Source organism: Myotis yumanensis, unplaced genomic scaffold, assembly GCF_028538775.1.
Source record: "Myotis yumanensis isolate MYYU_CA2020_CCGP unplaced genomic scaffold, mMyoYum1.0.hap1 SCAF_12, whole genome shotgun sequence".
NCBI classification, from domain to species: domain Eukaryota; kingdom Metazoa; phylum Chordata; class Mammalia; order Chiroptera; family Vespertilionidae; genus Myotis; species Myotis yumanensis.
This window is the reverse complement of record NW_027223763.1, coordinates 2,666,885-2,679,462: the sequence shown is the minus strand read 5'-3', so window position 1 is coordinate 2,679,462 and position 12,578 is coordinate 2,666,885. Positions and strand designations below refer to the sequence as shown.

Genomic DNA, 12,578 nt, shown 5'->3' with positions numbered 1-12,578 from the left:
GGGACAGAGACCCCGTCACATTCCAGCAGGAGGGCAAGTGAGAGAAAGACATCCCTGGGCCAGGGCAGGGGAGGGGGTGGAGGTTGCTGAACAAAATAGAAAAGGGTTTCTGAGTGGGGGTGTGTCCAAGGGAAGGAAATGGGAAAAGGAACTGGGGGAGGAGGAGGCCGAGGGGGAAGGTGCAGAAAGAAACAGGATTCATTTTGCAAAGAACGTAAAACATAATACATGGCGCGACCCTTGCAGGCACCGGCCAGCGGCCAGCAGGGCTGGGATCCCGACAGGACGGACGCCCGAGCCCACGTCCACCCTGGCCCCCGCCCCCGTGGTCACTCCACACTGCAGCCCAGGAGGGTGGAGACCGGGCAGAGCAGCAGACAGGACTGCAGCCGGGCCCGAGGCAGCTGCAGCGGGAGGAGCAGGTCCCGGGAGGAGGGAGCCGCGCGGAGAGGAGCCCCAGGGCCCCGCGTGGGTGAGACCCCACGGCCTGCGAGGAAAGCCGCTGGGAAGCTGGGAGCTGAGCGGGGCTCCCGCGGCGCGGAGATGCCCGCCTTCTGACGGCCAGGCCCCCGACACGCGGCTGAGACGGGAGGGCCGCGCCGGGTGGGGGACACCCTGGCCCGAGTGAGTGCGGCCGGTCCCACCGGCACAGAACTAAGGCCAAGCGGCACTGGCCCCACGGATCCCGCACCAGACGGGCTGCGTGATGAGACGCAGCTCTTTTACGCTCGAGCTTCTTAAAGCAAAACCACACTAACCAGACTCTCAGCAGTGCGAGCGCCACCGCGTCCGGCGTGTAATACAAACCACTGGGGGGGGGGGGGGGGGGGCGGGGGGCGACAGAGCAGGGAACTGTGGCCCCTCCGGGGAGAGAGGAGGCCGTGGAAGCCGATCAGGAGCCGACACCGAGGCCAGAGGACTCGTGGGAACTTTAATACAGCGACCGGAAACAGGCTTACGACTTTAAGGAAGAGACAGGTAACGTGCGTGACCAGATGGAGAAATCTCAGCAGAGAAATGGAAACTGATTTTTTTAAAAAGAGAAAGGAGCAGATGGAAGTCTGAACTGGAGACCATCAGGATGGGCTCCATTGGTGACTTTGGGGGCGGACACCGGGCACGAGAAAGGATCAAACTGGAGCAAAGAGGGGGCTGGGGGGAGGGGAAATGACTGGAAACATAGAGTGCAGACAGGGAGGAGGATGCACAGTCCCACACACATACAATTGGAGTCCCAGAAAGAAGGGGGGGGGGGGGGGCGGGCGGACAAGAGTATCTGAGAAAACATGGCAGAGGAATTTCAAAATCTGATGAAAAATATCAACCTGCAAATCCAAGAATCCGAGACCCAAGAAGAAACACAGTGAACCACACCTGAGGCATCGCAGCTGAATTTCTGAAAGAGGAAGAAGGAGCAGCCGCAGAGCCGCCGGACGGGGAAGGGCGCTCCGTCCGCGGGCAGGACGACGGGGTGGCACCGCGAGGTGGCGAGAGGCTGCCACACGGCTCCTGCTGCAGCCGGAAGCCCTTCAAGAACGAAGGGGAACGCACAGGAGAGCCGGGAGGAAGCGTCACCGCGGCGTCCACCACAGGAAGCGTCAAGGGAGGCTCTCAGAGGGAACGCGGACCCGCACCAGGACGGGTGGTGACGTGTGGGGTGTGTGGAAGCCTCCCCGCCCCGCACTTCTTGACTTTCAACAAAGGGCGTATCCAGTGAGAGCGACCGCGCTGTGTTGTAGCGAGTGCTACGTGTGTGCAGGTGACATGTATGACACAAGAGCGCGGAGGACGGGAGCCGGGCAGAGGGACTGTCCCACCGGGAGGTCGTGCTGACGTGGAGGGGGGCGATGTTAATTCAGGGTGGACGGGGACACGGGGAGGACACACACGCAGTCCTCGAACAACCACCGACAGAGGAACGCAAAGCGACAAGCCCACAAGGCAGCCGAGAGGTGAAATGGTCACTGCAAGGACCTGGCTGACCCAGGAGCTGGAGGAGCACAGGACAGAGGACATAACAGAAGACAAACACCGGGCCGGGCCTGGCCGGTTTGGCTCAGTGGATAGAGCATCAGCCTATGGACTGAAGGGTCTCGGGTTCGATTCCGGACAAGGGCAGGTACCTCGGTGCAGGCTCCTGGCCCGGGTCAGGGTGCGTGCAGGAGGCAACCAATCGATGTGTCTCTCTCACATCGATGTTTCTCTCTGTCTCTCCCCCTCCCTTCAAAGGCCGACTCACAGAAAACTGCTTAGAACAGAGAGCAAGAAAGAGAAGCTGCCCACCCCAGCCCCTCCTTGCCAGCACCACAGAGCAGGCGCCTGGAGGGCGGAGGCGGGAGGCAGGAGGCGGGAGGGGAGGGGAGGCGGGTGGCGGCCACACTCACGGTTGACGAGGCCGTACTTCTGGGCCAGGAGCCCGGCCTGCAGGCTCTTCCCGCTGCCCACCGGCCCGCAGAGCAGCACCCGGGGCGTGAAGGGGGCGTTGGACCGACGGTTGGTCTGGACGTAGGTCAGAGCTGGAAGTCAGGAGGAAGAGAATAAACGCAGGCCCCAGGGAGAGGGGCGGGCGGCTGTGGGGCCCCGGCTTTGGGTGGACACGGGAGCCACGCCAGCCCCGAGCCACCGCACAGACAGGCAAAGCCCTGGGGCCGAGGCTGCTGAGCACCAACCCCGCGGCCTCGTGCCTGGCACAGAGCGTGGGGAGGCGTGCGAGCAGGTGGGGGGCGGGGGGCAGAGGCCAGAAACGGGCCCCCAGGTCCCTGGGCAAGGGAGCTGCCGCCCAGTGGAGGCCCAGGCCCTGCCCGCTGCCCAGCTGCCCACACCAAGCGGGGTCTCCCCACCAGCCCCGCCTCCTGTCAGGGACCCAGGCATCCAGCGCCCACGGTCCGCTGTGGTGGCCGTGACACCTTTCCGCTCACGGAGACGCCGCCCGGACCAGGGGCTGGGCCAACGCCGCCCTGAGGAGCCGGCCCGCTGACCCGGGCAGGTGCGGCGGGGGTGGCACCTGGCACTCTTTTTAAAATATATAAATACTTTTTATTGCTTTCAGAGCGAGAGAGAGAGAGAGAGAGAGAGAAACATCAATGATAAGAGACAATTATTGACCGGCTGCCTCCTGCACGGCCCCCCACTGGGGATCGAGCCCGAAACCCAGGCCTGTGCCCTGACTGGGAATCGAACCGTGACCTCCTGGGTTATAGGTCAAAGCTCAACCACCAAGCCACGCCGGCCGGGCTGCCCTCTGTTTGGAATTAAAGGCACAGGTGAGTTAACTGACTGTTTTCAAGGCCGTGAGGACTCGGCACCGTCATCACTTAGTGACTGCGAAGCTACATGCCCTGCAGGCCTGTGGGCCAGTCCTCTTGTCCCCTCACAGAGCTGGGGGCGGGCCACGCTCCCGCACCCACCGCCACGGGGCCACCCACGGGGCCGCCGCCACCAGTGCGAACAGCCCGGAGGACGCGGCCCAAGCAGGGTCTCGGTTCTCAGACCGTCCGAGACCGGCACGTCCAGGGAGCACAGACGACGCCTGATTGACAGGCAGTAACTTCGCTCGTGAGGAGTGACGGTCCCGACGCCCCACCGCTAATCACTCTTTAAAAAGCGTGGCTGCTGCGCGCACTGCAGAGACGAGCAAACAGCAGAGAACGCGCCTTCCGGTCCTCAGCCTCTCGCTCTGCGTTAACTGCTGGTGATGAACATATTCCGACACCGCGTGTTCATTCACCGCCCAGGCATGACCTCGTTATGAACTCTCACATGTGAGCGAGGAACCCGGAGGCGGTTACTGTGCGAGCTCTGAGCCGTGGCCGCGCCCGCCGCGCTCACCCTGGTAGAAGACGTCCACGCAGGGCTGGTCGGCGCCGATGACCTTCAGGACCCCGGGGTACGAGGGCAGCACCCTGACGATGTTCCTGTGGTGCCGCAGCAGCCTCTGCACCGTCTCCCGCTCCGAGATGCCCTCGGGCACCACCAGGCGGTTCTGGACCTCAGGCTCGGGGGGCCAGTCGAAGGTGGTGTGGTAGATCTCTGCCGACGACAGGGCGCAGTTGGGGTCCCTGCTCGGCTGCACAGGGGGGCAGAGGGGGTACAGGGGGGAGGGGGTGTACCTCCAGTTTGAGGGTCGATTCTCTTCCCCAAGTTCCTTTCAATCAGGACCGTGTCCGGGGCGCTCAGCGCGACTGCAGAAGACGAAGAGGGGGAGGGGGAGGAGAGGAAGGGGGAGGAGGGGTAGCAGGAGGGGGAGGAGGGGTAACAGGAGGGGGAGGGGGAGAAGGAAGACAACCCGGCAGGTGGGAGCGGGTCCCGGACACTGGACTCCGTGGGCCAACCCCTACCCCACCGTCTCTCGCTGTTCATGACAGTGAGCCACCGCCATCTCCCACCCGGGGGGTCTCGGCACCAAACACAAAGGCCTCGACCTCAGGACCGAGGACCACGCACGCCTGACCCTCCGACCGCTAACCCTTCCAGGCCGCGCTCGGCGCCGGAGGCACATCTCCACACATGAGCCTTGGCCAGGTTTTTCACTGTTTCCTAAAGGGAGACTCTCAGATGTGAGATTCCTGGAACAGGAACCAGCAGGGTCCAGATAACAGCCACGTTTTAAAGACCGAGAACAGATGCACCGAGTTCCCTGCTGGCCTGGGCAGGGTGGGCTCGGGGTGGACACAGCAGGTCCCTGGGGGGCTGGCAGCTGGGGGGCCTGGGGGCTACTCACTGACGTGCCTGGGGGTGATCCCGAGGGTCTGGACCATCATCGCCTGCTCCCGCGTCTCGGGGATGCCGTCCAGGATCCAGCCCTGGGCGGAGAATTCCCAGAGGCGCCCGCTATTTTTATCTCCCAGAATTTTCAGAATTAATAAAGGAATTGATAGCTTTATAGAAAGACCGAAGCTCTGAAGACAAGATGAAGTAAAGCGACAGCCGCACCTGTAGTCTGTTTCCCGTCACCAAACGCTCCTCCCGCCTCCCTCCTCCCTGAGCTCTCGCTGCTGCGGCCACGGGTGGGTCCAGCTTCGAAGGTGGACGCACCCACCTGCTGCTCCCTTCGCCCCGTTTCGCGCCCTTGTCTCTGAACCGTGCCGGGCGGGCATCGGGATGCCGGGGAAGAGCCTCCAGATAAATGTGTGACTCCCGATGCCCTGGGCCGGATGGCGGCTGTCCTCCCGCATCTCCGTCAGCAGCAGGCGTCGTCTGGGGAAACCGCCGGCCAAGGCCTAGCGGAGCGCCGCACTGCTGCTGTGCGCGCGTTTCTTTGATCATTAATGAGGCTCAACCGTTTTCTCCATATGTTTACTGGCCAGTTGCGTTTTATTCTTCTCCAGAAATGCCTCTTCCTGCCATCCCTGCACGTCCCCTTGGGGTTCTCGTCCTTTTATTTATTGACAAGAGCTCTTTGCATATTAAAAGCATTAACCCGTTTTGGCAAACGCTACCCCAGGCCCTTCGAGGCCAACAACGTGGCCAGCGTCTCCCGCAGCCTGTCTTCGGCTTTTCATCCCGTGTGTGGTGCTGTCTCTCACACACGTTTTTGGCCGAATCAATCCCTTTCCTCTTTGATTCCAGCGCCGCGCGGACGTGTGCAAAAGCTGAGAAGCGTCACCTGCGTCCAAACTGTGTCCTCCGGCGCTTTTCGCCTTTCCGGTCAAGTACCGAGTGGAGCCCCTTTTTATTTTGGAAATGACGCGAGGCTGCGGTCGCATTGTCTTCTTGCGGCTCACCCGCCAGCCCGGCCTGGTCCCTGCAGCGCCTGCCCCTGTCCCTCTGATGCCACTGGCATCGCAGTCCGCACGCTGGTCGGAAGCTGGCCTGGCCCCTGCCGGCCTGTAGCGGCCTGTGCCGTCCTCGCCGCTGAAATCATCGCTGCTTATAACTTAGCTCTCTCTCGCAGGACACGTTCCTCCTCCCTCCTCTTTTCCCCAAAAAATAATTTGTTCTTCCGGGTACGCCGCAACAACTTTTCGTCAAGTTCCAAAACGGAAATTCTCCTAGGCTTGCGTAGTAACGTTAACTGTGTCGGCTAATTTCTGAAGCAGCGACATTTTTACAGATCACCATCTTCCTGTGGGCGCTCATGGTTGTGTGTCCCTCAGCAATATCAACATTAAACAGTTTCTAAAGTCTTTCCAAGGCCCGGGAGCCGTCTCTCTCTCTCTCTCTCTCTCTCTCTCTCTCACACACACACACACGCACTCACATATACACACATGTGCGCCCACACACATTCACACTCACACACAGACACACATACATACACACATGCACACACACTCACACACATACATGCACGCATGCACACGCACACACACATATATGTGCATACACACACCTTAGTGCTTCTAACTGCACAGCCAGATACATTTGCAAGAGTGAAATGAGGCCACAGATAGCTTCAGGTCTTCTTTCTGCAGCGGGTCAGGCGGGGTTCCGACACTGGCTCTCAGAAGGGGACACCCGCTGCCACACACCCCTCCCTCTCGGTCATTATGAGAACTGGGCTGATTAAGGTCAGAGGGCGGACAGGTGGGGTAAGGTCAGACTCAAGGTCGCTCATTACCCTCAGCACCTGACTCCCAGGACCCTGGGTGGATGGGTCAAGCAATGTTTTTCTTTTTTAAAGTATTTTTCATTGATTTCAGAGAGGAAGAGAGAGAGAGAGACATCAATGATGAGAGAACCATTGATTGGCTGCCCCCTGCATGCCCCACACCGCGGGGGGTGGGGGGGCGAGCCCACAACCCAGGCATGTGCCCTGACCGGGAATCGAACCCTGACCTCCTCAACGCTCAACCACTGAGCCACGCCGGCTGGGCAGCAATGTCTTTCTCAAACAAACAAACAAGCAAGCCTGGCTTTCCTCAATATTAAAATATTTAGGTTCCAACAGCCTCAGGTGACAGTTTTAAAGAAAAGCTAAACAAATCTGCAGAGTAGGGCGGGCTGGGAAACCCAGGCATGCTCCCGCTAATTTCTTAAATTATGCAGGAAAACGCACGGCCGTGGGACCCCTGGTTTCTAACTAACGAAGCAGAAGTGCGAAAAGATATTTTTCACAGCCGTTGGCTCCCTCAAGTCCTTGTTAGAGGCAGAGGGCGCGAGGCTGGGCTCTCGGAAACGGAAGCATCCGCAGCAGCGAGCCCGCCAAGACGGGGACCCTCTGAGCCCCTCGCAGCCGGACGCCCAGCCCCGGTTTCCTGAGCTTCGGCTACATTCAGACCCTTTTCCCCTTTATCTGGAGGGAGGGACCGGGGCTGGCGCCGGCGCTTCGAGTCCATTTCAGACGCTGAAGGGAGGCAGGCGCTCCGACCTCGCTGGGCTCCGCGGGGACGGCCCCTGCGTTTAATATTGCATTGCAGAGCCATCATTAGCATCTCGCCCCTCGAATCCACAGCTGATGTCAGTATGTGGTCCGCAGCTTTTAGAACTATTTGGGGGAGTCGCTCTCACCGACTTCCAATTACACGGGAAAGTGCAGCAAAGTGAGGAGCAGCTCCCTAATTAGCCGGGCTCCCTGCGCATCACTCCAGCGGATCTAAGGCTCCGAGCCCGAGGAGGTGGGGCTCAGGCGAATCCCGGCCAGCCGCGCTCCCAGAATCCAAGGTGCTAGAAACAGGCCCCCGAGGGACCCCCCAGGGCTACCTCACACCCCCTGGGGCAGCCCGCCTCGATGGGGGAGTCACCACGCCACCCTTCGGCCCGCACGGGCCCAGGAACCCAGGCCCTGCGTCGGGCAGCGCGGGTCCCGGCTTCTTAGGTGGGAGCCCAGGCCGAGCCCTCGGAGAAGTCTTTCCCGGACGCCTGTGTCCACACAGGGTCCTGCCACCGTCCAGACTGTGGGCTGTTTTTCCTTCCCTTTTGCTTTTTTTTAAAAAAATATTTTATTGATTTTTCACAGGGAGGAAGGGAGAGAGATAGAGAGTTAGAAACATCGATGAGAGAGAAACATCGATCAGCTGCCTCCTGCACATCTCCTACTGGGGATGTGCCCGCAACCCAGGTACATGCCCTTGACCGGAATCGAACCTGAGACCTTTCAGTCCGCAGAGCCAAACCGGTTTCGGCCCTTTTGCTTTTTTAAAATATATTTTTATTGATTTCAGAGAGGAAGGGAGAGAGAGAGAGAGAGAGAAACATCAATGATGAGAGAGAATCATTGATTGGCTGCCTTCTGCATGCCCCCCCCCCCCCACCAAAAAATACCAGGGATCAAGCCGGCAACCCAGACATGTGCCCTTTCTGGAATCGAACCCGGGACCCTTCAGTCTGCAGGCCAATGCTCTATCCACTGAGCCACACCAGCTAGGGCGGTGGGCTGTTCTTTTGAGAAGAAACAGCAATTTTGGCCGAGAGCAAGTTCATGGCTGCACAATCTGGCAAAGCAAGACGCCGTAAGTCGGTAGGCAGCAGCTGGCCCTGCCACAACGGGCCTGATCAGGGTGGCCCCGAGGTCGCAGGGTCTGACCTCCGCGAGAGCTGGGTGCGGACGCATCAGCCAGGCCCTAATGAGAACACAGCATCCGGCCGGCCGCCACTTCTGCAACACGCTGGCCGCTGGCTCCGCCGAGGCTGTCAGAGCAGGTTAATTGATATTCCGAGGCCCGCGCCCGCCCGCCACACCCCCGTGGCCTGGTTCTGTTTTATCACACATCAAAGGCCCGGCTGCTCGGGGCACCGCGCGCCGGCGCAGAGCTGGGGGTCCGCACCGCTGAGGGTGCGGATCACAGGAGGGACACGCGCCGAGCAGATGTCACGGGTGAGAAAAAAGGAACGCGGAGCAGCCAGCCGGCCGGGGAGCTGGCGAGGCCAGCAGAGCTCGGCCTGGTGCAGGCAGGCAGCGCGCAGCTCTGTGATCCTGGCCTTCCCTCTCTCCTGACTACCATTAAAGCGCAATTAGCAATTTCCACGGCAAGACTCCTGCCCTCCGGGCCCTCCGCCTCTTTGATACGTTGCCCGCGTCTCCTCCCCTCTCCTCCAAAGACCAGGGCGAGCTCCCCTGCAGTTCCCGAAGGACGGCCCATCCAGCTCCGGGCTCCAGCTGCAGACTCTAGGGGGTCCCTGGGGCCGGCAGCTGACTCATCAATCAGACTCACTCGGCTCCGAGTCAGATCCGGGACGCGTCAGGGCGGGCTCGCACGCAGCCCTTTTTCCTCCTGAAATAGTACGTGGTTTCCCCACACACACAAGAGGAAAAAGGAGACACTTCATCAGCCAGAAAGGAAACGCATCTTAAACAAGCAAGTTTGGTCACTGATGGGTCCCAGAGGCAACGAGTGAGCGCGACACGCCCACAGTCGTCCCGGTACCCGCGGGGCACCGGGCCAGGACCCTGTGGTACCGAAATCGGTTTTGGTCACCAATTCCAGTGTGTGTGTGTGGGGGGGGGGGGGCGCGAGGGGATGTCCTGGGACACCAGCTGGTGTCTGTCGTACAATTCAACTCCACTCCGACTCCATCTACTCAGAGGCGGCACCCGATTCCTCAGGTTGAGGGCTCAGCCCCACCTCAGAGTTTGGGGTGCCCCCAGACCCCACTGCCCCTCCCGGTCCAGCGTGTCCGCTCCCTGTGCTCTGCCCTCAGATTGCGTCATCGGCGCTGGCTGGTTGCCTCATCTACCCCCGCCCCACGTCCACACTGTCCTTTCATTAAAGGCCCCCCGTGACCCCGTGGTGGGCTGATGGGCACCCCAGATTCCGCCTTGTCGTTTTCCCTCCATCCAAGGTGAAACCCACGTCCACGGCCTGACCCTCCCCGAGCTCCAGTTTGGCCACAGCCCCCGGTCATCTCCACTCCGGGATGGGACCCTCGCCCTCGCCCTCGCCCTCCCTCCACCTGGTGACCACCCGCCACCCCCCTTCCCCCAGCGCCAGCCCCCATGGGCTCTCACCCGGCTGATGCAGTCATCCTGGAGCAGGCGCTCCTGGACCAGTCTGACGAGCAGCATGCTGGGCACCGACTGAGGAAGGAGCACAGGGGAGTGAGGGCGCAGCTGGTGGGCCAGGGCCCAGGCTCCCAGGGGCTGTGCTGGCCCGAGGGCCAGGCCTGCAGACCCGGCATCTTCAGCAAACTCAAGACTCTGAGCCCCCGGAGGAGCTGCTGGGAGGGGGGCTGTTTCCGCCACTGCCCGTATCCCCAGCTCTCTCGGCACTTCCCAGGCTGGCGGGGGTCGGGGGGCAGGGAGCATCGCCCCTCCTACCCTCTCCTGACCCTCCGTCCCCTCCGTCCCCTCCGTCCCCAGGCAGGGCCAGCTGACATCTGAGGCCCGCTTCCAGGGACCCATCTCCCTCCCTGACAACACCCATCCGTTCAAACAGGTAGGGATGCGTGCGACACAGGGACGCTTGGGGGTGGGGGGAACTGTGCAATCAAAGAACAGGAGCTGAAAGGCGACAGGTGGGGGGCGCGGTGGCCCCCCAGTCTGCGCAGCAGGGGATGGGCTGCTGATTCTGAGCGGGCCCCTCCTGGGTGCCCCCCGCCGGGTGCTGTCCAGATGCCAGCTTTGATGTGTCACAGAGCTGAGCGGGGCTCGGGGCCTTCTCCACACCCCGCCGAGCTGCCTGCGGGAACCAGGCCCCCTTCCGGAGCCGCCAGGCTCTCCCGCCCGAGCCCCAGCGCCTGGCTCTTCTAGGAGAACCAGGGACACACCGATGGGGCCCAGCGAAGCCCCCGCGGTCACAGCCCAGGGACAGCCCCGGGCCCCTCCTCCTGCCGCTCACTCAGTGACGTGACGCGGCCGCACCCAGCAGCTCCTTTCAAAGGGGCTGTGCCGGCTCCAAACAGCAGGCCACCAGGCCCGGCGGGCGCCACCTGCGACCAGGCCACTAGCAAGGCTGCTTGCACCCCTTCCTGCAGCCCCTGAGACGATTGTCCTCCCTGACCCGCCCCCACGTCCTTGCCTCTCATCTCCCCTGTACCCGGGCTGCCGGCCAGAGAACCCCAACAAGGCACCCTGGAAGCAGGCCGTGTGGCCTGAAATGTGCTGACCATCAGCCTAAGGAATCCCCGGAGGAATTTCCTAACCGCCCTCCTCTCTCCAATGAACTTTACACCCAAAAGCATCTTCCCCTGGAAATAAGCCCCTTCCCCCACTTCCCCCCCACCCCCCCACCAAGCTTGTCTCCTGTGGAAAGTGAGATTCCACTTTCTTTCTAAAACCATCTTCCTACTCCCAACGTTGGCGGCCCTCAAGCTGTAACCCCACACTCTGGCTCCTGCAGGACCATGGGGGCAGGGTGGCAGGGGGCAGGGGAGGGCAGGGGGGCAGGGGCAGGGGGCAGGGGGGCAGGGGCAGGGGCAGGGGAAGGCACAGGGGCAGGGGCAGGGGACAGGGGGGCAGGGGCAGGGGAAGGCACAGGGGCAGGGGCAGGGGCAGGGGAGGGCAGGGGGGCAGGGGCAGGGGGCAGGGGGCAGGGGGGCAGGGGCAGGGGGCAGGGGAGGGCACAAGGGCAGGGGCAGGGAAGGGCAGGGTGAGGGCACGGGGGCAGGGGCAGGGAGGGCACAGGGCCAGGGAGGGGGCATCACTTGCTCCCCCTGAGTGCCAGGCAGGCCATGGGGCATGAAGCCTGGGACTGAGCAGTTAGACAGCGCTCTGTGGGGGGTGGCCCTACCCTCTTCCTCTCGTAGTGCCTCCGGGCCCCTTCGGCCAGCTCCGAGTGGTCCATGGCCAGCAGGCTGTCCATGGTGAGGAGGTTGGTCTTCAGGTGCTTGGCGAGCCACATGGCCTGAAGGAAGCGGAAGCCGATAGCCGTAATGGAGGGAACCCCAGGACACGCCCAGGCCCTCCCCTGTTCCGTGAGCACAGCCTGGCCACAGGGGGGCGTCACTGTCTCTACAGGAGGCTCGGGGAGACAACCCCAGCGGCACCTCCAGCCGCCCCACCTGCTCAGGAGCCAAACCCCTTCCCCCTGCTGCTGGCTGACCATGGCGGAGCCCGTAGCCTGTGGGCCATGAGCTGTGACCTAGAGACAGGGAACGGAGATGGGCCCTAAATGCGGGCGGGCACACTCGATGCTGACTTCTCTTTCTTGTTGATTGCAGAGAGGGACAGAGAGATGGAAACATCAGTGAGGAGAGAGAATCACTGGTCGGCTGCCTCCTGCACGCCCCACACTGGGGACCGAGCCCGAAACCCGAGCATGTGACCTTGACCGGAATCGAACGCAGGGGACCCTCCAGTCAGCAGGCTGGCGCTCTACCCACTGAGCCACACCAGCCAGGGCGAGGCTGGCTTTTTCTTAGGGACGGGGAGGCGGCCTCTTCTGTCCCATGAGTGTGTAGGCTCATTCACAGCTACTACAGATGCAGGGGAGAGTGAGTCCTGAGGGGTAATAACGCATAGAAGGCTCTCAACGCCAAGCCGCCCCCTGGCCATGTTGGCATCGGAGGCATGAACCTGACCCTCTCGCTCCGCACGCAGGAAACGCGGTGAGGCGTCAGCAGACAGCCCTTGGGGGCCTCTGCCTGGATTTTACTGGATGTCACCTCATTGTGAAGAGAGGTGCTGTGTCCCCCCATAGGGGGTGGGGCAGCTAGGCGCTGTGGGCCTGCCCACCTCAGGGAGGGGCGGGGCCTGACGGAAG

At 62.1% G+C, this 12,578-nt stretch overlaps 1 protein-coding gene across 2 annotated transcripts in view; it reads right to left on the bottom strand.

Annotated features, from left to right (window-relative positions):
- AK8 (adenylate kinase 8) overlaps positions 1-12,578 on the bottom strand; it is a 51,917-nt gene that overhangs the window by 34,154 nt on the left and 5,185 nt on the right. For both annotated transcript variants that reach the window (XM_070430003.1, XM_070430004.1), the window contains exons 4-9: positions 11,607-11,720; positions 9,887-9,955; positions 4,721-4,802; positions 4,110-4,181; positions 3,829-4,029; positions 2,385-2,516 (exon numbers count right to left, since the gene is read on the bottom strand). In XM_070430003.1, the coding sequence (XP_070286104.1) occupies positions 2,385-2,516; positions 3,829-4,029; positions 4,110-4,181; positions 4,721-4,802; positions 9,887-9,955; positions 11,607-11,720 (670 nt within the window). The remainder of the gene's footprint in view (positions 1-2,384; positions 2,517-3,828; positions 4,030-4,109; positions 4,182-4,720; positions 4,803-9,886; positions 9,956-11,606; positions 11,721-12,578) is intronic.